Below are 22,935 nucleotides of genomic sequence, written 5' to 3' on the forward strand. Positions count from 1 at the left end.
GACAGCCTACCCTTTAAGCTCGAAAAGGCTAAAACTCCAGCACATTCAGCACTTGGCAAGAGCCCTTGACTTGCCAGCAGCAGCCCCAAGAAGTGACCTTGAAGTAATGATTACTGGAAGGATAGCAGAAACCCGTGGTGAAGAAGCACAAGTTCAAGTCATTATTTCCCTGACTGAGGAAGGAGAACTAGTTTCACTGAGAGACATGGAGGGTACATTTTTGATTGCTCCACCACTGCCAGCCTTGCCTAGTAGAGGATCTAGCAGAGTATCCAGAAGGGCATCTAGTATGGCTTCCAGTATGGTGTCTACTTCTAGCGAGGAGCTTGAAGATTTGGACATAGCAAAGGACTTGGAGAGTCTAGCAATTGAGGTAACCCAATTACGTAATCTTCTTCAAGTGAGAGAGGAAGAGAGTGGAGCTTTAAGTGCCAAACTCGAGTTAATGAGAGGTGAAATAGATGATCTGAAGGCTGAGCTCAGTATCGCCCAGGATAGGATCCTGGAACTCTGGCAGGAAAACTGTGAGCAACTAATACAGTACGATAATGCTATGTCCGAGAAAGATAAGGAGCTGCAACTTCTGAGGGAACAGTTGCAAGTGAGAGAGCTGGAGCTAGCCAGGTTGAAACTGTCGAGTTTGGAGAGGCCAGAAATTCTGAGTGATACTGCTAAACTTCTCAAGGAGGAGTCAGTGAGTTTACTTGATGGTAAAAGTGTTTCTTTTCCTACAGGAATTGCTCGAGACAACCTACCTGGAGGAGGTCTCCAGAGAAGCCCTGATGTTAATTTTACTTGTTATCCAACTACTATGGCTTCAACAACACCAGAGCAACACAGAGGTCAGACCTTTGTACCTGTAGCACCACTAACAACAACAACAACAACATCCTTACCTTTGGGACATGTGACAACAACATCAGCTGATATTTTACCTGTCACAACAAGAGCAGCCACATCTAATCCTTTCCAACAGCCATGGCCATTACCTACCAGCTGCATACCAACAACAACCCAGGGACAGTTGAACAAACGTGAACGGAGTGGTTTTCTAGGAAGAGCTTATGAGCAGAGCTTACCTTCAACTGGTCAAGAGGTAACCAATATAAGTGCATCGTTATCTGATGCCCTTTCTGTCAGCAGACCTATAAACTCTATTGGAATTGCTAACTGTAGTAAGCCGGCTACCGACAGTCAGACTTATTCTCGCCGAGGGAAAGCACCCCCAATAGATCCTTTCAATGCTGAAGAGGTCACAGTAACTTTTGAGGATTGGCTACTGACACTAGAGAGAGCAGCCCAGTGGAATGAGTGGACCACTGAAGAGTCACTGATGCAGCTGGCTGGCTACTTGAGAGGAAGAGCAGCGCAACAGTGGAAACTACTACAGCCAGAGAATAAGAGGACATACCAAGCTGCCATAGCTGCTCTGAAGGAGAGGTTAGACCCGGGAAATCATACTTTGGCAGCTCTTGATTTCCGTCACATTTCACAGCACACAAATGAATCTGTTTCAGATTTCATAGGTCGACTAGAACAGGTGTTCCAGACTGGATTTGGGCGTGAACAACTTTCCAATGAGACAAGGGAGATGTTACTCTTTGGGCAACTACAGGAGGGCCTACTCTACACTTTGATGGAGGCACCATCTGTGTCTGGTGCCCAGAACTACAAGGAGCTTTGTTTAGCAGCCAAGAGAGAGGAGAGGAGGCTCAATGAGCTTAAGAAGAAGCAGCATTACTTGAAGAATGCTAAGCAATCGATCATTGGCTCAACCTACAAGCAGCCTACAACCTCACGAAGCTGGCACTGGAAGCCAGGGAACAGGTCGCAGAAAGATAGTAGCAGCCCAGTCTTACAGCAGAAACAACGAAGATGTTACATTTGTGATAGCCCAAATCACTTGGCTTGGCAATGTCAACAGCCAAAGACCGAGAGCTCTGGTAAGAAGTCAACACAGACTAAATCATCTAGTTCTAGACCTGGTGCTAATGTAATTCGAGCTACTCCTCACAGTCACCCTAAGTGTGGATCCCGTAGTGTGGAAGTCAACATTGAAGGAATTCCCATAACTGGTGTTATAGATACTGGATCCGATATCACAATACTAAGAGGAGATCAATTCTACAACATAGTTTCAAAAGCTGGCTTGAATGTACAAGATCTTGAAGTTGCTGAACAGATTAGAGCCTGCACTTATGACCAGAAACCAATACGACTAGATGGACAGATGAAGATGAGTCTTAGTTTTAGTGAGAAGGCAATTGTTACTACTGTTTATATCAAGCTAGTTGCACCTGACGAATTACTATTGTCAGAAGAAGTTTGTCACCTCTTGGGAATTGTGAGTTATCACCCCAGTGTGAAGTCAGCTGAGAGGTGTCAGTCTACTAGTGAAGAGAAACCTCTGAAAGAAAAGAAGGAATTCCCAATTAGCATTAATGAAGCCTCAATTTCTGATCAGAGTAGCTGTGATTCTACTAGTGATAAGATTCCAGTAGTAGATATGAATCAGTCTTCTGATACTCCAGCTATTCATGTTCTGCCCGATGCTAAGGAAAGTGAGTCAAAATTGATAAGTAGTGATGGATACCCACCTTCGAATGATGTTGGCGATATTTCTAAAACTCAGCCTGCACGAGTGAAACTGATTACTGCTGTTCGACTACCAGCTTATTATTCAGCAGCTGTACCAGTGGAGGTTGAAGCAGTGAGAGGACATGTTCTGATAGAGTCAGAATACTTACCTGATGATTGTTTGAGCATTGATGATTCTCTGGTGAATGTTAATCAAGAGGGACGAACCACTGTAATAGTTTCCAACAACAGCAAAACACCTTATCAACTGAAGAGTAGTATCAAGCTTGCATGTGCTAGTGAGGTGGAGGTGGAATCAACTATAGAGAAGAGTCAATTGTCAGACCAGAAGTGTTGCTTTGAAGATGATGCTACTATTTCTGATGTTTCTTCACCTAGTGTGCCAGAGTCGTTACAACCAGCTTCTGGACAGTTGAACGTATGGACTATAAATACATTGTCCAATAACCATCTTAGCTCTAATGAGCATATACGATGGAGACAGCAACAGCTTAGAGGAATCTTAATAAAGTCTAACAGAGAGCTATCTGATGATAAGTCCACGCAGTTGAGTAAGATTTTATCTGAGTACCATGATGTATTCAGCCTGAGTGATGATGAAAGGGGAGAGACTGATTTAGTCGAGTTCAAAATTGACACTGGAGATTCACAGCCAAGGAAGCAACCAGTCAGAAGAGTCCCTTTTGGGGCTCGGCAAGAGATAGCTGATCAACTTAATAAGATGCAGCAAAACAATGTGATCCAGCCATCTGAAAGTCCATGGGCAAGCCCCGTCGTATTAGTGAGGAAAAGAGATGGAACACTTAGGTTCTGTGTGGATTATAGAGCTCTGAATTCACTAACAAAGCCAGATCTTTTTCCACTTCCAAGAATTAATGACCTGCTTGACCAACTGGGGAAATCAAAGTATTTTAGTACATTAGATCTCAAGTCTGGGTACTGGCAGATTAAAGTTAGTGATGACAGCCAGGAGAAGACCGCATTTATCACTCATAAGGGCTTGTTTGAGTTCCGAGTGATGCCATTCGGGGTTACCAATGCCCCAGCAGTCTTTCAACGTTTGATGCAGCGAGTGTTGTCCGGATTACAGACATCATCTACAGTTGAATTTGTCTCTGTTTACTTGGATGATGTGATAGTGTTTTCTGAGACTCTGCAAGATCACATCAAACATCTTCGAGCTGTGTTTGATCGACTAAGGAAAGCTGGACTGATGCTCAACCCTAGTAAATGCAAGTTATTGAGCAAGGAGGTTGAATATCTGGGACATATTGTGACACCTTGTGGACTCCAGCCCAATAATCGTAACTTGGAAGCTGTGAGAAATTTTCCTCAACCCACCACCTTGAAACAGTTGAGACAGTTCCTTGGTTTGACTTCGTACTATCGAAGGTTTATTCCTGGCTATGCTAAAGTAGCCCATCCACTTCATGCCCTCACTAGGAAAGGAGCAGTGTTTAGCTGGTCAGCAGAATGTGAAGTGGCATTTGAATCCTTGAGAGTGAAACTGTCCTCTTCACCACTGCTTGCTTACCCTGACTTTACCAAGGACTTCACACTGGAGACTGATGCAAGCAAACTGGGACTGGGTGCCATACTATCGCAATATCAAGATGATCTGAAGCTACATCCTGTTGCTTATGCCAGCAGATCCATATCCAATGCTGAAGCAAATTATGCCATAACCGATCTAGAGACCCTTGCAGTAGTATGGGCTGTTACCCATTTCCGCTACTATCTGTATGGTCATAATGTTATTGTTTTTACAGATCATGCTGCAGTCAGAGCCATTCTTGGTGCACCAAACCTCACTGGAAGACACGCGAGATGGTGGAGTAAAGTCTATGGTAGCGGCATCAAGCACATTGACATAATTCATCGGTCAGGTAAAAAGAACCCACATGCTGATTGTCTCTCTAGACAGCCGGTCATGGCTGCACCCTCAGATAAAGATAGTAACACTGAGGTACAAGTTGCAGCCATCTCTTGTGAGCTACCAGCCACTATCAGTGATGTGCTACAAGAGGAACCCAGAGAAGCGGAGCATAATAGTACTGCATTTTGTGATGAGCAGATGAAAGATCCAGAACTGAGTTCAATTATTCTCTACCTAAGAGATGGAACACTACCAGGAGATGCTACTCTGGCCAAGAAAATAGTAGCTGAGTCAACTCTGTATGCTTTGTGTAACAATGTGCTATACTTTGTAGGTCCCAAGCAGACTGAGATTTCACGAGTGGTGGTGCCACAGCATTTGCGTCATAGAATAATGCAGGAACACCATGATGGACCATTGGCTGGTCACTTCTCAGGACCCAAGTTGTACAAGAGTGTGATACGGTGTTGGTGGTGGCCACATATGTATACTGATGTGATGAAGTATGCTGACAACTGTCCACAGTGTGCCATAGTAGAAGGTACAGGAAGGAGACAGAAACCACTACTACAACCCATTGCTACTGAGCGTCCCTTCCAAATACTTGGAGTAGACATCATGGAACTACCTGTCACCACTAGAGGGAACCGTTATGTGATTGTTTTTCAAGATCTGTTTACCAAGTGGCCCATGGTCTTCCCTGCTCCAGACCAGAAGACAGAGCGTATAGCAAGATTACTGGTTGAAGAAATAGTCCCATGTTTTGGTGTACCTGAAGCTGTTTTGTCTGATAGAGGAACCAACTTGTTATCGTATCTTATGAAAGATGTCTGTAGAATGCTTGGAATAGAGAAGTTAAACACTACAGCAAATCACCCACAGTGTAATGGGGCCATAGAAAGATTTAACAGAACCCTCAAGACCATGTTGAGGAAGCACGCAGCTAAGTTCGGGATGCAGTGGGACCAGTATCTCAGTGGAGTTTTATGGGCTTATCGTAACACCCCTCACAGTTCCACAGGGGAGAAGCCATCATTTTTGTTGTATGGCTTTGATTGTCGCACTCCCACTGAAGCTGCATTACTGCCAACCAGATCACTGAAGGCTACCAATCTGAATGATTATCGGGAACAGATGGTACTGTCCCTATCAACTGCTAGGAACCTAGCTAAAGAAGCTAACAAGATCTCTCAGAAGCGGTACAAGACCCAATATGACAAATCAGCTAAACCAAGTTGGAGATTGGGTATTAATCTACTTTTCTCAAGATGAGACTGGAAAAAACAGGAAACTCTCTCAGCCTTGGCATGGACCATACCGGATAGTGTCCCAAGATGACCCAGATATTGTAGTGACCAAGATTTATTTCCCTGATGATCCGGCCATTCAAGTCCATCAATCCAGAGTACAACCTTGTCCTCCATCCTTACCAACAGGCTTCTTCTGGTATGGGAACAAGCGATCAAAACCTGGTAGACCACCAAAGAAAGTGCTGAAGCAATTGGAGAACCTGGACGCTGAAATGAAACATCAATCAACACCCGGACCAAAGATCATGGACAGAGAGTCACTACCAGAGCCAACAGCCACAGGAACTTTTCCAGCAGAGTCATTACCAGAGCCATCACAGACTAGTTCAACTAATCCAGCAGAAGTTCCACCAACAAGTGCTTCCCAAGTTAAGGAAGTCACATCAACAGATACAACCAATGATGAGCACCGATATTTTCTAAGAAGTCGAAAGAAGCCTAGTGCAGAAGCTCGGGTCGAGCTTATACCGGCGAGGAGATGATGTAAAGTAGCTGAGAACTGGGACTGTAATAAGTAACTGGTGATGATGCGTGATGATGCAACCCTGATGTAATTGAAACCTTATAGAAACAATAAACAATTACTAGTATAAAAAACACTGATTTTGTAAATTTATGGCTGCTGCATATTGATGTGCTGATTCTTTTAATGCTGGATAAATGAAGTGCTGATTCACATAAACTACAAATATACATAGCATGGGTTCGTTTTGTATACCCAAGTGATAAATTACTGGAGTTCTAGACTATATCTTTAAACACATGTACACCAACAGTATAATGTAAGGTCATGCTCAGTTTTGCTTTTACTGTCTGTTAGAATGTCTGAAAAACTCCACCAATTAAGCTCCTTAACATATGGACATTTACAGGAATATTCTATTAGAGTACGTATAGACACCTAACTGCTCTATTACAGTATATCGATCTTCTTAACAAGTTTTTAAATGTTACCTCTGTAAATCCTTCCCTGAGAGATTAATGCAAGTTTTATCAATTGTATAATTGTACTGTGCCATAAACTATTACTCATTTTGTCCTGCCACACTAAATGGTGTGTTAGAGTAAAAGCTGTACAACTATAATAATAATTATGCACTTGTCAATTCCATGTCCCACCCCCCCACCCCCGGGCGTCCCCACACCCCAGGTGGGGATTTGACATTGCTTCTCGTCCCCACCCCTGGAGCAATTGACAGTTGTCCAATTCACTGACTGATTTTCGGTAGTTGCATTTCTAAACAATAAAATCGCACTTGCTATATAATTTTACTAGCTACAGGGCAGGTTTATTACTATGAAATATGCGCTTAGTCATCCTTGAGGTGTGGTCAAATCCCCTACTATGGGGGTGGGGACATAGTGGGGATTTGACAGCCGATTTTGCCCCAGTAGTGGGGAATTTGACACCACGATTTGTCAAATCTCCTGTATTCCCCCACCCTCCCCGGGGGTGGGGGGGTGGGGCATGAAATTGACAAGTGCATTATTATGTTGATGGAATATTAGCTACTTGGTGTATTACTCTATTTAAGTTGCTTACAGAAATACTACTTCTTTGTTAGTCATGGGATTAACTGCCATCAGGCTATATTGGGTCAACAATAGCTCATATTCCATTAATATACCTAGTTCTGTACTTGGCATCAATTATTATCCATTCTGTCTGCCAACAAACTTACCATGATGTCGTGTGGATGATTCAGAAGCTTGTGTTGATGTGTACTTTCTGATGGATTCCATCAGAAATGAACTAGTGGCAGAGTATAGGAATCACAGTGAATCAGCTAATATTTTGAAGCCAATAACAGCCTCTAGCCAACCATCAGACATTGTTGTGAAATTATATTACATCTCACAGCTATGAAATATTCTTTTATTAATAGATTTGTTTGAAGTTCTTTTAAGTGTTAGAATAGCATAGGCAACTCTGGCAAATCAAGGTCAACTGTTTGAAATGTGTGCATGAGATAATTGACTTAATTCATGGTACAGGTGCCATTGTTATGATATATATCTCATTCTCACTGTGATCATGATCAGTTCCTTCCATATGCAATGATGTTGATATATAGTTTAAATTTATGTTTTACTGCACTCCAAAAATTATCAACTATACATGCACTCAAAAATATACTCAGTAAGTCAAGGCTTTACATGTGTGTGTGTGTGTCTGTACACACGCTAAATACATGTCTGCATATGTCAGCAATACATACATGCATGTGCATGTGCACATACTATCATACTTAAGCTTGTAAGAGCAGGGGTGTATTGAGGGGGGTTTCCAGGGGTTTCAGGAAATCCGTACAAATTTTCAGTGGTATAACAAAGTCCAGGCCATAGTGTTGCTGTTGATTTGTTTGCAATTAAAAAATAGCATGAGTATAGCTATATGGGCTACATCAATGTACACTATTGTAGTAGCAGATTCATGTAGGAGGATCACAGCCCCTCTCCAAAATTGGTTATGCAAGATTGAGATACTCTAATAGAGCATTCAGTGAAGAACTCTAATAGAACAGTCACCTCACATTACACTTAAAATCCTCTACAGTTGCTTATGAAAACTTGCGCCTGCAGCAATATCCCATTAGTCTGCTAGGATTATTATTTGCAAAGTACATGGTTCTTTGTATGTAATCATTTACTTTAGGTTCTTAACTACACGAGTACTCATCACTGTCATTGATTACCATGCACAGCTCTTGATATACTGGGTAAACTATTGTAATGTTAACTGGTAATCTGTAGCAAATCTGTTAGCTAGCTAACTAGTTAGAAATAGGTATATTATACATGTATTTTACTGCATGATATTGAAGTAGACAACACAATTAGAACTGCTACAGTACACTCTTCAATAACTATATGTATTACTGTACATGTCAATGATACAAGGTACGTGTGTGTGTGTGTGTGTGTGTGTGTGTGTGTGTGTGTGTGTGTGTGTGTGTGTGTGTGTGTGTGTGTGTGTGTGTGTGTGTAATGTGTGTGTGTAGTGTGTGTGTGTGTGTGTAGTGTGTGTGCGTGTGCATGCGCACGTTCCTGCAGTTTCCCCGCCGGCACTTACAGGTGAGTCATCCAAGTGGAATATATTAATTGTAACGTGGGCACTTGTGATTTGCCTGAAATATATGCACCCGCACTCTGGCTGCACTCCCGTGCTCACGCGTACACGATATTTCAGGCAAATAATTTGTGCCCATGTTACAACTACTACATGTGTGACCAGTTCAAATAAACATGGAACTTCATGTATTTGACTTTTTTAGAGTTGAAAATTGCAAAAGTTTAGCTAAAAAAGTTATGAGTGCACAATATGCTAGCTGTCTACACTAACAAAAGTAAATGAATTACAATGAAATCTGTCTAACCTAGTTACTTTTAGGCCAAAATTTCTTGGCCTTAACAGACAGGTGGCTGCTTTTAAAGAAGTTAATTTGTAACTTATCTTTTCACTTTGGGAATTTAAAGTTGGCCTTTTTAGAGTCTTGGCCTTTCTATGCAGGTGGTTGCTAAGGCAGGTTTTGCTATAGCATGTAGCGTTTTCAACTCAACTGACCATTCAACTATTTTCAACACATATCAAAACTTGTGTAAGATATTCCGGATTTCCGAATGGGTTACGCCCGTTTCATATAAAATAACACCGTCCTCTAAACAAGGCGCCATAACTTCCGCGTACTTTGGTTGACAGACACGAAGTTTGGTTTATCAGATTCCTTGATGAAAGGCGATTCGATTCATATATAAATTCTTTGTGTAGTAACGAAGGGGAAGCTAGAAAGGAGCCTTGTACCGCGAAATTTACGTGTTCAGAATGCTTGTAAAAACACGTGTTTTTAAACATATTTCTATAAACTAACCTGTTTAACAATTTGTACGGTCGGAGTCTTATTAAGCATCCTTCGCTGCGTAGAATGATACCAAATTTAGCGAATTTGGTTGAGGATAACAACTTGTAAATTGGGATTTTCCTGGCGGGATAATTAAATTTTCCAATAGGTTAATGTATGGAGCGCGTATTATGTCATCATCAGCAGTAAATAACTGTCGCTATGGCGACATTTTCCCATTTGTACGGTCGGAATTGGATAGAGAAATTCAAGGGCTTTCTTTTATTGTATGGTGTGCTGTAGAAATTGTGTGAGTTAAAGGTTGTAAATTAATGTTTTTGCGTGTAGTGTAAAATACATGTATTTTGTATTGGACAACAAATGACAAGGAATGATGAGATTTTATGATCAGCCTGTTTTACCAAGTTGAGGTTTCAAAAAGGATATTAAACAGATATTAGATTTATTTAATGTATAATTCTTAAATTTTAAAGGTTTTAACCCAGTGTTTGAAAACTTTTAATGTTGACCACCTGAAAATGCTTGATTTGACAAATCCCATACATATGTTTTGATATGATGAGATTGTTCAGTCATGTAACTTTTGCACTTGTGATTTTTAATTCCAAAATACAAAATACATAATGTTTCGTTTTTACTTGAACCACTCACATATATACAATCTATATATATATTTGCAAAAAGGTACCTTTTCACACAAAAAATTTGACCCGTTTTTTGAACTTTGATGTTTCATAACTTTTTGATCATTTCATATAATTGCCTGAAATTTTCCATGAGTATAGCTACAGTAAAACAGTATTTGGCTGCAGTTTGATACTAAGAGCAAGTTAATCAGTGTAAGGAGTCAGGTGTTACAGGATTTTGTTTGCTGGTATGTAAAATGTGTGGAAAAGGTACCTTTTCGCAAATTCGGTCACATATTATGTAGCAATCAGACTATAGCTACTGGCTTTTGACAACCTGTAAAATTAGGTTGTCATCAGCATCTAGGGGCTGCACCCCCAAACCCCTGCATCTACTTTCCAGTGGAAACCTCCTTTAAAAATCCTAGGCATGCCCCTGTGCAGATTAGGAGTAGTAAATACTAGAAAAGAAATACAAACTTGTCCATGCAATATTGCAACTATAAATATTGCGGTATATATAGGAGAGGTGCCAAAACTTAAAAGTGTATTGGTGTTTTTGTGTAACAACCATACTGATGGAATATTACTGGGTGCAGTTTATAAGTTGCTTACAGGAATACTCCTTCTTTAGTAGAGCAGCTATAAGCAACAAATTTTGATGAAATCGTTCACTTTGTGATAAAAGCACCAAATTTTCTGTGGAAGTTGAGTAAGGTACACTAAGATACAGTGTAGTGTTGTTCCAGTACTGAGTACTGGAACTAAAAGTAATTCCAGTACCAGCAATTTTATTTTAGTTCCAGTTCTAGAACTAGAACTGGAACTGGAACAATAATTTTACTTTCCTCAATACTGGAACTGGAACTGGAACTAAAATGAAAATTTATCAAGTACTGGAACTAATACTGGAACTGAAATTGGTCATAATCATTTAGTTATTATCAATAAAAATAGCAAATACGATGCTCATTACACGACTACAGTTAGTGTGCTGATAAAAGCAAGAACTGATAAGTGTTCAATGATGCAAAAGGTTATATAACTAGAAACACTGGGCTGAACTGGAGGACTGGACAACTGGACTCTTGCCTTATATAAATATTCAGGCTTGGAGAAACCATTACCATTTTTAGAGTTAATTCTTTCTTGTTTCTGAGGACAATTTTGGCTTTTAACTTCCATGCTTTTGAGATATTGAATTTAGCTATACTGCTATAAAAGAAATGATATTTCTACACATGTATAGAATATGCAAATGAGCCCATCAACTTTTCCCACCTACATTACTTGTTCATGGGGTTGTTTACAAATAACAACTTGTGTTAATGTTTTGAGCAGGAATTGAAACACGTACAGAATAGCTGTTAAAAATTGGAAGTATTAAATACTTCCATTTACAGTTAAACTCTTAGCTCTGTGTGTGTGTGCGTCCACCATCCTTCTTGTTCTTAACATTTAATATTATTATGCATCCTCTAACACAAATTATGGGCATTCGAGGAAGCAAAATTAAGTAGCTGTAGTTTATCTGTCGATCTTGCTTTTCCATATACAAACTGTAGGTTGACAGGTCCACCTACATGTTAGTCTAAATTTAGTGCTGCTGTGGAAAAAATACTGTAGTTACAACCAGTTTCCTAAATACTTGCAATAAAAAGAAAGAAGCTTGTCCAGTCCATGGTCTATCCACTAGTCCAGTCCATGGCTGTCCACTGGTCCAGTTCATGTGGTCTGTCCACTGGTCTAGTCCACGATCCAGTCCAGTGATTGTATACACCCAATGCAACACTGAAGTGAAACTGATAATTCTCACTACCTAGGTGTTTCTGTCATTCTGAAATATGTTCATATTAGTGCTAGTTTAATGTTTGATAAATAACTTCAAATCATCCCTCATAATCAAAGCCTTGGATCAATGCCTTGCATGTATAGTTGGTTTTGTAGTAGTTGCCCTGCCTAGATACATAACACAATCAAATCAAAACCCATAGTCCTGTGCATTGTTTTAGAAATGGAGCACTAAACTAATTATGCAGAACTAAAAACTGCAACTGTAATCTTAAAGGTTGTAGTTCTAGAACTAGAACTGGAACTGTAATTCTAAAAGCTATGGTTCCAGAACTGGAACTGGAACTATAATTCTAAAGGTTATGGTTCCAGAACTGGAACTGGAACTTTAATTCTAACTGTTATAGTTCTAGACTGGAACTGGAACTGTAATTCCAAAGGTTTATAACTGGAACTGGAACTGAAATAACAAGCTGGTACTGGAACAACACTAATACGGTGCCACATCAAACTCATTGCCTTAAGGCATGTTTTGAAGCTTTAAAACTGGGTTATATGCCTATTCTTAGCTGGTCAGGAAACCATACAAGTGCATCTGGAATCTTTATTTTGCTGAAATTACATGGAAATGTTTCAATTTTACATATGCAATCAAAAATGTGGTAAAATAAGCTGTTATTTAAACACTTCTAATTCAGCCAATGTTTTTGTGTTAAAAGTACAGGCACAATCCTATAGAAATTATACATTACACGTCTATGGCTTCATATACTGCGGCTCTCCGTGCTTCTTAACATGGCAAGCTAATCACCTGGACGGACACCTCCCTTGATCAGCTTTTGGATATCACCATCCCTTGCTCATCTATGCAGATGCAAAGTTTCAGTATATTTCCTACGTATCACTTTTATGGCTTCCCTAATTCATTTTCTATTATTTTATTTTCAGGTTCTTTGAGCATGATACAATTAGTAAATTTAATGGCACCATATCTAATTAAGCAAACTTTGTACCAAGTTTGGTGCTCTTTTATCAAAAAAATGAACGATTTTTTTCGCTTAGCCGCTCTACTACTTTGGGATTATATAGAAGCAACTGCTATATTGGTTTTGTAATAGCTTGTATTCCATTGATCTCCCTAGTTCTCTGCTTAGCATCAGCTATTATTGTTGTTCTGCTCACCATCAAACTTAGCTACCATGATTGAGACTAATGATAATGAAGAAGGTTTTGTTAATGTGTATTTTCTGATGGAATCAAACAGAGTGGCAGAATACAAGAGTCACAATGATTCTGGACTTTATATCAAAATAAAGTAGCTTCTAGTCAACCACTAAACTATTCTGTATTTTGTGTGTGTGTTTTATACTCACAACAATCAGCACAATGCCGTTCCTCCTTGTTGATGTGATACAAAGAACAACAACAAACTAAACATAGATTCATATATAAACACAAACCAAGACAAAAGCAAACATTACACCACACACAAACAACACTGTACAGCTACACCTGCATAGTGTGTATGTATAACTCATAGCTATGAAAAGTAATTTAATATTAACTTTAAAATTTCTTTGAGTATTAAGTACTTCATAGCGCTCAGTCTGACTAAAATAAAATTGTGTTCATGACTTCATTAACTACATTCCATAAGTTTTATTATTGGCAGGTGCCACTAGTATATGCTGTAATGCCATATCAGCAGATTAGTTCCTTTCCATGCATAATGTTTACAGTTCATTTGCTATTACTTCACACCAAAACATTATGAATACAATCAACAGCACTCAAAAATGCATCAGAGAACCATATGGCTTACATGTTCACACACATCATACTACAAGTCTGCATATGTCAGCACTGGGCATGCAGGTATAACTATACAGACTAATACAGTACACACACACACATACATACACACACACACACACACACACACACACAATCTGTCACACTTATAAGAATCAAATTGTTTTGTGATGTGGGGAAGGCTCAATAAAGCTACTGTTGCTTTCTTTAATGGCCACAGGTAGTGTAGAATTTTCAAATTCTTTTGCTAACATATTCCTGTTGGACTCGATCAAGAAGTACACATTGGTGTTATCCATGTTGTCTCTTGATTCTGGCTGTAGTCGGCAAACAAACCATTTGTACTTCAGTGATAATATCACCTTGACTATCAGTCCTACTAATGGTATGTATATCAACACCAACTGTGCCCACAGGGCAACTTCTGTCTGATCAGAAACATTGAGCACACTGTAATAATTGTAAATTGTTAATGCATTTATTAAAGCCAAGTTGCAGAATATCAAAGTGTCCAGTTTGTTGGCAATATTATACATTGTACTATATGGTTGTACAATGGTCTGAATGATGATAAAGAAAATCAACAAAATTTGTTGACAAACATATTGAAAACCTAAAGAGTCAGCTGCATTGTTGGTCACAAATAACAAAACACGGTACAGAAATAACACACCTGCATAGAAGCAGTATTTTTGTTCATATGGTCCATAAAATTCTTCAAGAAATTGTTTAAACTTTGTAGTGGGGAAATATGACCAAACACGTCTTAGTTTACATGGACACTTGGCACATTGTAGTTTGTACAAAAATGGAGTAAGTATCAAAACTAGTGGAATTGGAATAACAAATATACATAATGCTAGCAGGGCAGGAATGGCATAGAGACAATGCTTGTTGCCGAAGTATTGTGAAGTTCCATCAAGAAATACTAATGTGGCTACACTTTTCCCACCAAACCCACTTGCATGTACTGGCCGTAATATGTCAAATGAGATTAAAATGAATTTGGCGTATGACAAGACCAAGAATGAAGCAATTCCATGTATGAACAATGAATGCTGATGACCTCGTAAATGTCTATCAATATTCTGGAAACATTTCCTTAGTCTTGTACAACAGCAACTAAGTTTAACTAATTTGAATGGCTTAAGCAGGATGTAACCATAATTGGTTAACAAAAATAATACCACAACTATTAGTAGAGGTAAGAGAGCAATTAGATAGTCAAAGACAAGCACATCCAATGTGTTCATGCCATGCAGGATACAATACTCTGGTGTAATGGTTTCTATAAAGTCAAGACTCCACATGCCATAAAGAAATCTGTATGTGGTAATAAGCACATCTTGCAGTTTGGTAGTGACTATAGCGTTGTTTGCATAAATATTCATGGCCCTCAACACTTGAGCATAAAAAATAAAGCCAGTAAAATATCCAGAAGTTAAGGTGATGTTGAAATAGAGTAACAGCATGAAAAACAATAGCAAGGGTAATATCTCGTATATTATAAACAGTAACAAACCAAAGTGCTTTCCATTTTGACATTTTATGCATTTTCTTTCATCAGAGTTAGCAGCCACACCAAAATCTTCTTTGCATTCACCACAAACTTGTCCCATTCTGTTGACTGGTGCACAGAAAATTGTCTCTGAGCTATCACTTTCATTAGGTTGAAGTCTGCGTAAAAAGCTGTTTGTATTTCTTGCACAGTAACCCAAGGGACAATACACTGTAGCCATTTTGTTATTTACAAACCCAACCCAGTAAAAATTCTCAACATACGATGTGTAGGAGTGACTATCACACCTTTCTATTCCTGGAATAAACCTATCCTCAGAATCTGCAGTGCAATTACAAGTGTAGTTATCTAGGAAGAAGCCAATGGGACAGTCAAGGAACTTAACAGTGTAGCTAAGAGTCTTTTGTGCTCCATTGTGTTGTAGTGATAAAGTCACAATGGTATGGGGCTCACCATATAGCAGGATAGCAGGATTTGACACATACCTGTATCGAGGATCTATTGTAGCTGTCCTATTGTGATCACCATTAGATAACTGTGTAACAAATACAACATTACTAGGTTGGTTTCTATCGTCTTTTATTCCGACTTCTAATATCTGACTTTTACCTGGATAAAGGTTCAGTGTGGTGTTTTTGACACTAAATTGTGTAGCCTCTGTGGCAATGTGGTAACAATCATCAACCTCACAACTACAGCTATCATAACTAAATACATTCTCCCACATAAACACTCTTTGTAACAGTTTAGTCACATTTAGGGAACTGTTGGAATTATCACCATTATTGTTAAACCATACACAACTGGCCAGAGTTGTTGCAAATATAGAGTGGCCTCCATTACCAGCACAATTGGCTACAAATGTGTAGTTTGCCTTCCAATGCTGAGGGAGTACAGACAAATTATTATATCGTATAAAACAGTTTCGCTCTGAGATTTGTCTTTCTCCACCAATTAGTTGTGCAAATATAGCTCCACCCTGATCAAAAGCATAGTTGTGCACAAATTTTATTGTAGAGTCTTGATCTGCTTGTATCCATGAAGAATAAAGACTAATAGCTCCTCCTTGTATACCAGTGTTGTTATAAAAGGCTACTTCACAGCCAGAATGAACATTGAAGCCCGCATTATGACCGACTATAGCTGTACCGGTATTGGCTGTAAATGTAACAGCATTAACAAGACTAATAATTAGGCTATCGACATAGACCGCTCCTACACCCAACTGTTGGACATGACCATTCATACTTGAGTTGACAGTGTTAGAAAAAAAGGAACAGTTATCGAATATTGGGCTGCTTAGAAACCCATTAGGCAGTGATTCCCATACTGATAAGTAAGCAGCGGCACCCAGCCTTGCTTTGTTCCCTATCCAGCTACAACTAAGGAATGATAATTTGTTGGTCTGACTGGATATTGGCCTAGCTTCTGTAGGACGTTCCATAAATGTGTAATAGGACACCCCACCACCATACCAAGCCTCATTGTTGTTATAATAACAGCCAGTAAATTGTATGTTGTTGTTATGAGGTGAGTGAGTTTCATTATGAAAAGCAAAATTTACTCTTGTTCCACCCCCACCAGTCCCACTATAGATAGTAGTTAAGGTATCATAAGGACAGTAGTTGTGAATAAAGTTGCTATCAATCACTGTTACATTATTGCCACTCGACCAGTCCATAAACTCTGCAAACAGACCAGCACCCCACACTGCAGTGTTACCAATAAAATTACAGTTCCTTATCATTATGAAATTATTGAAACTGCTACCTCTGAAATAAAAAGATAGTCCACCTCCTCTCCCAAAGGCATAATGTATACCAGAGAATGGTTCAATAAATGCAGTGCGCGTGAGTGTCTTGTTCATATGTGCCTTGTTGTTCTTAAACACACAATCACTGATGGTGTATGTAGCATATGAATTATTTTTATTGCAACCTGCACCATTCTCACAATACTCTACATAAATTCCGCCACCTGATGTGATGTTTGTAAAACTGTTATTGATGAAGCTTGAGTTATTGATAGTTACAATGCCATCAACATTATATAATGTAACCCCAATACCTTTGGTCCCAACAACACTAACAAGGTGCATCGTAACATCACTACACTGTTTAAAATACAGTGCACTTGTAAACAAAGCCACAGTAGTTGGATCAAACTTTAATGTGGTGCTGTCAAAGTAATGACTAGTGCTGTTGCGTTGAGCACCACAGTTCAGAAATGACAAGTTAGTTAGTGTCACATTGATAACACCAATGAAGGCTATACCACCATCATCTCCACTGCAATTGATATACACCAGGTTACTACCAGCAATGGTGATGTTCATAATGTCAGAGATGGTCACTGGTTTACTAATGGTGACGTCAGATGTAATGACGACAAGTGATGAAGTGGAAACATGGTTGAGAGCGTACTCCAGTGTGCAACAGGGCAGTCCTGGTTCCAGTAGACAGGCCCTACTGTCATTTCCATTAGAGTTTACAGTTATCAAAGATCCACTGGAAAAGGCTAGTAGCGCCATACCAAGTGCTACTTGTAGAAAGCCAACTGCTGAATCGGCCATATTGTTATTGTTATATCGTTTAATTTAATCGTTGCCCCTATATTAAACCAAAATGGAGTTGAAATTCGAGAGAAATATTAATGGACTAGCTACTTACCTGCACTGCAATGTTGGCATCTGTCAACAATCTAGTGCTCGACAATCGCCGTGACGACGCGGTGACTGTGGGAGGTTTGAGGTGAGCTCGCATACAATCATACGACTATGAGGAATTTCCACGTGCACAGTGAATTACATCATCTAAACACGACCAGTAACAAGACAGCCAAAAACCTGTTAACCAAAGCCGTTACATTAGAGTGTGAAACTCATCTCAATGATTATGATTATGAGTACTGAAATGTACAGTTAACAAACTGATATATTCAGGGGGAAAAAACTTAATGAGTCACAAAGTAAATGCCAATCAAATAGTAATTTATCCAAAAATACTCCTACAGATTGGTGTCAGTGGGTAGCTAGGTTGTTCCAATCATGGATACTGTAATTTGTTCTGAATCTCAAACTGGAGAAGGTGGTGATGGCGAGTGGGAAAGGTGGTGGTGGCGAGTGGGTAAGGTAGTGTTAGAAAAGTAGCTAGGAATTATTAGGACTGATGAGGAGTGAACAACGATTATAATTTTGTAATTATTGGAGAGAAGGCCATTGTAAATCTGCTAACATAGATGAAACGTTGCTGTTATATCTGTAATCTGACTTCATAGTTTCTAGGTTGGAGTCTTCTTGCAGAATGAATTCCACCCTGGGCAGCTTTCCTTTCTGCTCCAGTCCTCTTATGCTTTACCCACTGTAGTACACCTGCATTACTGGCACATAAAATGTATATACATTGTATGACCAGGTGTATGATTCCAACTGACTGACTACAGCTCATATTCATTCTGGGTGGATGTCCAGTGGCTGCTGACTTGCAGTGACTTTGCTTTAATGAATTGCGACAGGAAACCATACCTTCGACTGTGCTGGTCACACCTTATATTGACCAGATATTGTTATCAATAATTCTCTTTCTTCATTGATGGGTATTATAGAGTTGACCTACCCTCTTGACTCAAGACAACACATTGATTCTGTACACTGTCAAAAACATCAAAACCAGAATATTTATAATTCCTTGCAAAGTTTGACTGTCTGCACTACTACAAAACTGTAGAAGTCAGTATTTTGTGCTACTACCACAGCAATTAAGGATGTAATCTCTTTTCTACAAAGCCAGCACACACACTATACACACACACACACACTACACACACACACACACACACACACACACACACACACACACACTACACTATGCACGCACACCAGGGACGGTGGAGGAGGCCAAAGAGTGAGGGGGCCAGGCCAGCTATAAGTTGAAGACCAAAAAAAAAAAGGTCACAATTTGCTGACAATAGCTGCTCTCCACCAATTACATCTCCTTATTTATAACTACACATACGTAGCTAAGTAATTTGCTACACTGCTTCTCTGATACTGTGACTGCTCTATTAGAGTATCCAGATCCTGACTGTTCTATTAGAATATCTCGATCTTTCAAAAAAAGTGGCGGGACCATGGCCCCCCTGGCCCCCCCGTCTCCACCGCCTATGACACACGTACTTAGACAAATACTGAGTTATGTGTCTAATTCCTCCTTCTGTGCCACTATGTATGATTACACTTCTGATTATAAAATTTGTTTACTTAATTTGAAACTCCTTCCATTGATGTATACTCTTGATTATTACGATATACTAAAGCAGCCAATTAGCGATCACTTTAACATTTTAAATTCTGTAACCATAGTACAAGATCATCAAATTGCTTCACAAATTATTCTCTGAAAATTCATAACTTCTACTTCAATCAACTCCCTATGCTTTGGAATGCCCTACCCTATCAACATTAATTTACACTTGAACACAATCAAGGTAGCTATAGTGATTTACAAACACCTTTGGAATTATTCTACAAATCATTTCCTTTGTCCCTCCTATAGTCATTGTAACATTGTACCCATAATTGCAATCGTTAATTAATTTAATTACGTAGTTAAGTAATGTTACTATCTTCTTCAATTTGGCTGCTAGCACAGGTTGCTAGGCTAGTAGGCCTTAATTCAGTGCAGCTTATGTAGCTAACTATAATCCTATTTTCTTTCTATTCATGCTGTACTGTAAAGTTTCTATTACTACATATTACTATTTAGTGGAGAATTCAGAATTGAAAGACAGAAATGTGATTACTCAGAATAGGACCCTATATATATATAATATTTAAATGTATTTGTATCATGGAATTGGATAGGCAACATGTCCCTGTCTACCTGATATATACTAGATAATGACTTATCACACAGCTTTTAATTAATATATGCAGCATATATTAATCAGTGTAGTGACTTGTTTGTAACTCTCATGTTGAGCTGAGCTACTCCAACTCCAGAGAGTGTATGTTTTCCTATCCTGGTAATCAGTGTGTGAGGGAGATTTTTAAGCCAGTGCATCTGGGTGTCCATTTTATTTGAAACCTTTCATATGACAACATATACCCACATGTATAAAACATTTATTGAAACATCATTTCCATATTTGGAGTGATCTTAAATCAATAACTAAGCACCCCAAATTTTTACACCGGGAGTAGTAATTCCCTCTTCTATTGGATTAATGAGATAATGTATATTGTTGCTGCAGACCTTCAGTGCTGGTCACTGTAAAGCATTAATACAATACAATTGTTTTCTATTTGGAGCTGGTGTCAAGAACAATCCAGTATATGGTGATCTACAGTCCGTTCAGTAAATAGCCATACGGCTATTCCTCTAGGGACCTGCAAGGAGGCTAACAGTAAGCCTGTGAAGCAGGAAGTCAGAAACTGTAACTGAAAACTATGCTGAATGCAGAAAAAATCCCTGGCTAGGGACTGAAATGACTGCAGCTAGTATTAGACATGTTGTTGATGTTATGTACAAAGTAGTATATGCAATAAATGTTTCTCCTCAAATAGATGATGGTAACTGAGGAACACTAAAGTAACTAAGGAACACTAAGGTAACTAAGGAACACTAAGGTAACTAAGGAACACTAAGGTAACTAAGGAACACTAAGGTTTCAATAAACATAGCTACAGTGTGAGATTTGAGAATGATGTTATATAGACTATATATTCTCACTTCAAGTATAGATTTTAACACAATGCATGTGTGTTATTTATTTGATAAGCTATAATATGAGAGGGTATGTAGTTTATGCAAGTTCTTTATGAACATAAATCCACAGTATGCTGTCCCTTTAAATTGTAAGGAGATGAGTATGAATAAGTTAGACCAGAAGTGTTTCTAAAAGAGGGCATTTTCCTATAACCTGGTGAACTTCTTCTAGCTGGTCTCTCTACAGGATGACTTGTTTCTAGCTGATCTCTCTGCAGGGTGACTTGTTTCTAGCTGAACTCTACATGGTGATTTGTTCGTAGCTGAACTCTCTACAGGGTGATTTGTTTGCAGCTGAACTCTCTACATGATGGTTTCTTTGTAGCTGAACTCTCTACAAGGTAACTTCTTCTAGCTGATCTCCCAACAGGGTGACTTGTTTATAGCTGCACTATTTGCAGGGTGACTTGTTTATAGCTGAACTCCCTACAAGGTGATCCTTCTAGCTGATCTCTCTACAGGATGATTTGTTTCTAGCTGAACTCTCTACACGGTGATCTATTCGTAGCTGAACTTTCTACTGGGTGATTTGTTTGCAGCTGATCTCTCTCATGATGGTTTCTTTGTAGCTGAACTCTCTACAAGGTGACTTCTTCTAGCTGATCTCTCTACAGGGCGATTTGTTTGTAGCTGAATTCTCTACAGGGTGATCTGTTTGCAGCTGAACTCTCTACATGATAGTTTCTTTGTAGCCAAACTCTATGCAGTTAGGTTGTAGCTGAACTCTCTACAGGGTGATTTGTTTGTAGCTGAACTCTCTATAGGATGGTTTCATTGTAGTTGAACTCTCTGCAAGGTGATTTCTTCTAGCTGATCTCTCTACAATGTAAACTATTCTAGTTGATCTCTCTCCTGGGTGACTTGTGTCTAGTTGTACACTCTACAAGGTGATTTGTTTGTAGCTGAATACTCTACAGGGTAATTTTTTGTAGCCAAACTCTCTGCAGGGTAATTTGTTTGTAGCTCAACTCTCTACAGGATGGTTTCTTTGTAGTTGAACTCTCTACAGGGTGATCACTTCACAGCTGAACCCTCTGCAAGGTGGCTTCTTCTATCTGATCTCTCTACAGTGTGATTTGTTTGTAGCTGAACTCTCTACAAGATGACATTTTCTAGCTGAAATCTCTCTTGTTTCTAGCTGATCTCTCTACAGAGTAACTTGTTAGTAAAGCTGAACTCTTTACATGGTGGATTTTGGTTGTTGAACTCTCTACATGAAATGAAGACTTGTTTGTAGCAGAATTTCTGCAGATCAGCTAGAGTGAGCTGTTTGTAGCTGAACTCTCTACAGGGTGCATAACTTGTTGATAGCTGAACTCTCTTCAGTGTGACTTGTTATAAGTATATATCGATATATTTGTAGCTGAACTGTCTACAGGGTGACTTGCTTGTAGCTGAACTGTCTACAATATTAACTGGTTGCTGCTGAACTCCCTACAGCATAACTTGCAATGTAATAGAAATCTACAATGGATTAAGTCATGAACTAGCTGAATGCTCTATTAGGGTGACTGTTCTATTAGAGTATCTCGATCTCGAATTTGCTACACGGAGTTAGCTTTGAAATCATAAGTCAGTGGTTTGTAAACCAATTGTTCTGTACTACTACAAGGACTTTCTACGATAACTATTCCAGCTACATACTCATTTTCAGCTAACTGCTCTAAGCGGTTTGCATGGCAGGCGTGAACGAATCTCGATCGCGCAATTGTTACACACCTTCGGTTTCGTGTCATACCTTCAGTGCTGGTCACTGTAAAGTGTTAGTAATAGTAGTA

General features: G+C 39.2%; 1 protein-coding gene across 1 annotated transcript; it reads right to left on the bottom strand.

Annotated features, from left to right (window-relative positions):
* Window positions 1-13,125: 13,125 nt before the first annotated feature.
* On the bottom strand, window positions 13,126-18,215 carry LOC136240950 (uncharacterized). Its single transcript, XM_066032045.1, has 2 exons — window positions 18,062-18,215; window positions 13,126-18,001 (listed from the first exon to the last, which is right to left on the bottom strand). Exon 2 carries the CDS (start codon window positions 17,962-17,964, stop codon window positions 14,029-14,031), a length of 3,936 nt encoding a protein of 1,311 aa, XP_065888117.1. The 5' UTR covers window positions 17,965-18,001; window positions 18,062-18,215; the 3' UTR covers window positions 13,126-14,028.
* Window positions 18,216-22,935: the final 4,720 nt, after the last annotated feature.

The sequence above is a fragment of the Dysidea avara genome, chromosome 12 (genome assembly GCF_963678975.1).
Source record: "Dysidea avara chromosome 12, odDysAvar1.4, whole genome shotgun sequence".
NCBI classification, from domain to species: domain Eukaryota; kingdom Metazoa; phylum Porifera; class Demospongiae; order Dictyoceratida; family Dysideidae; genus Dysidea; species Dysidea avara.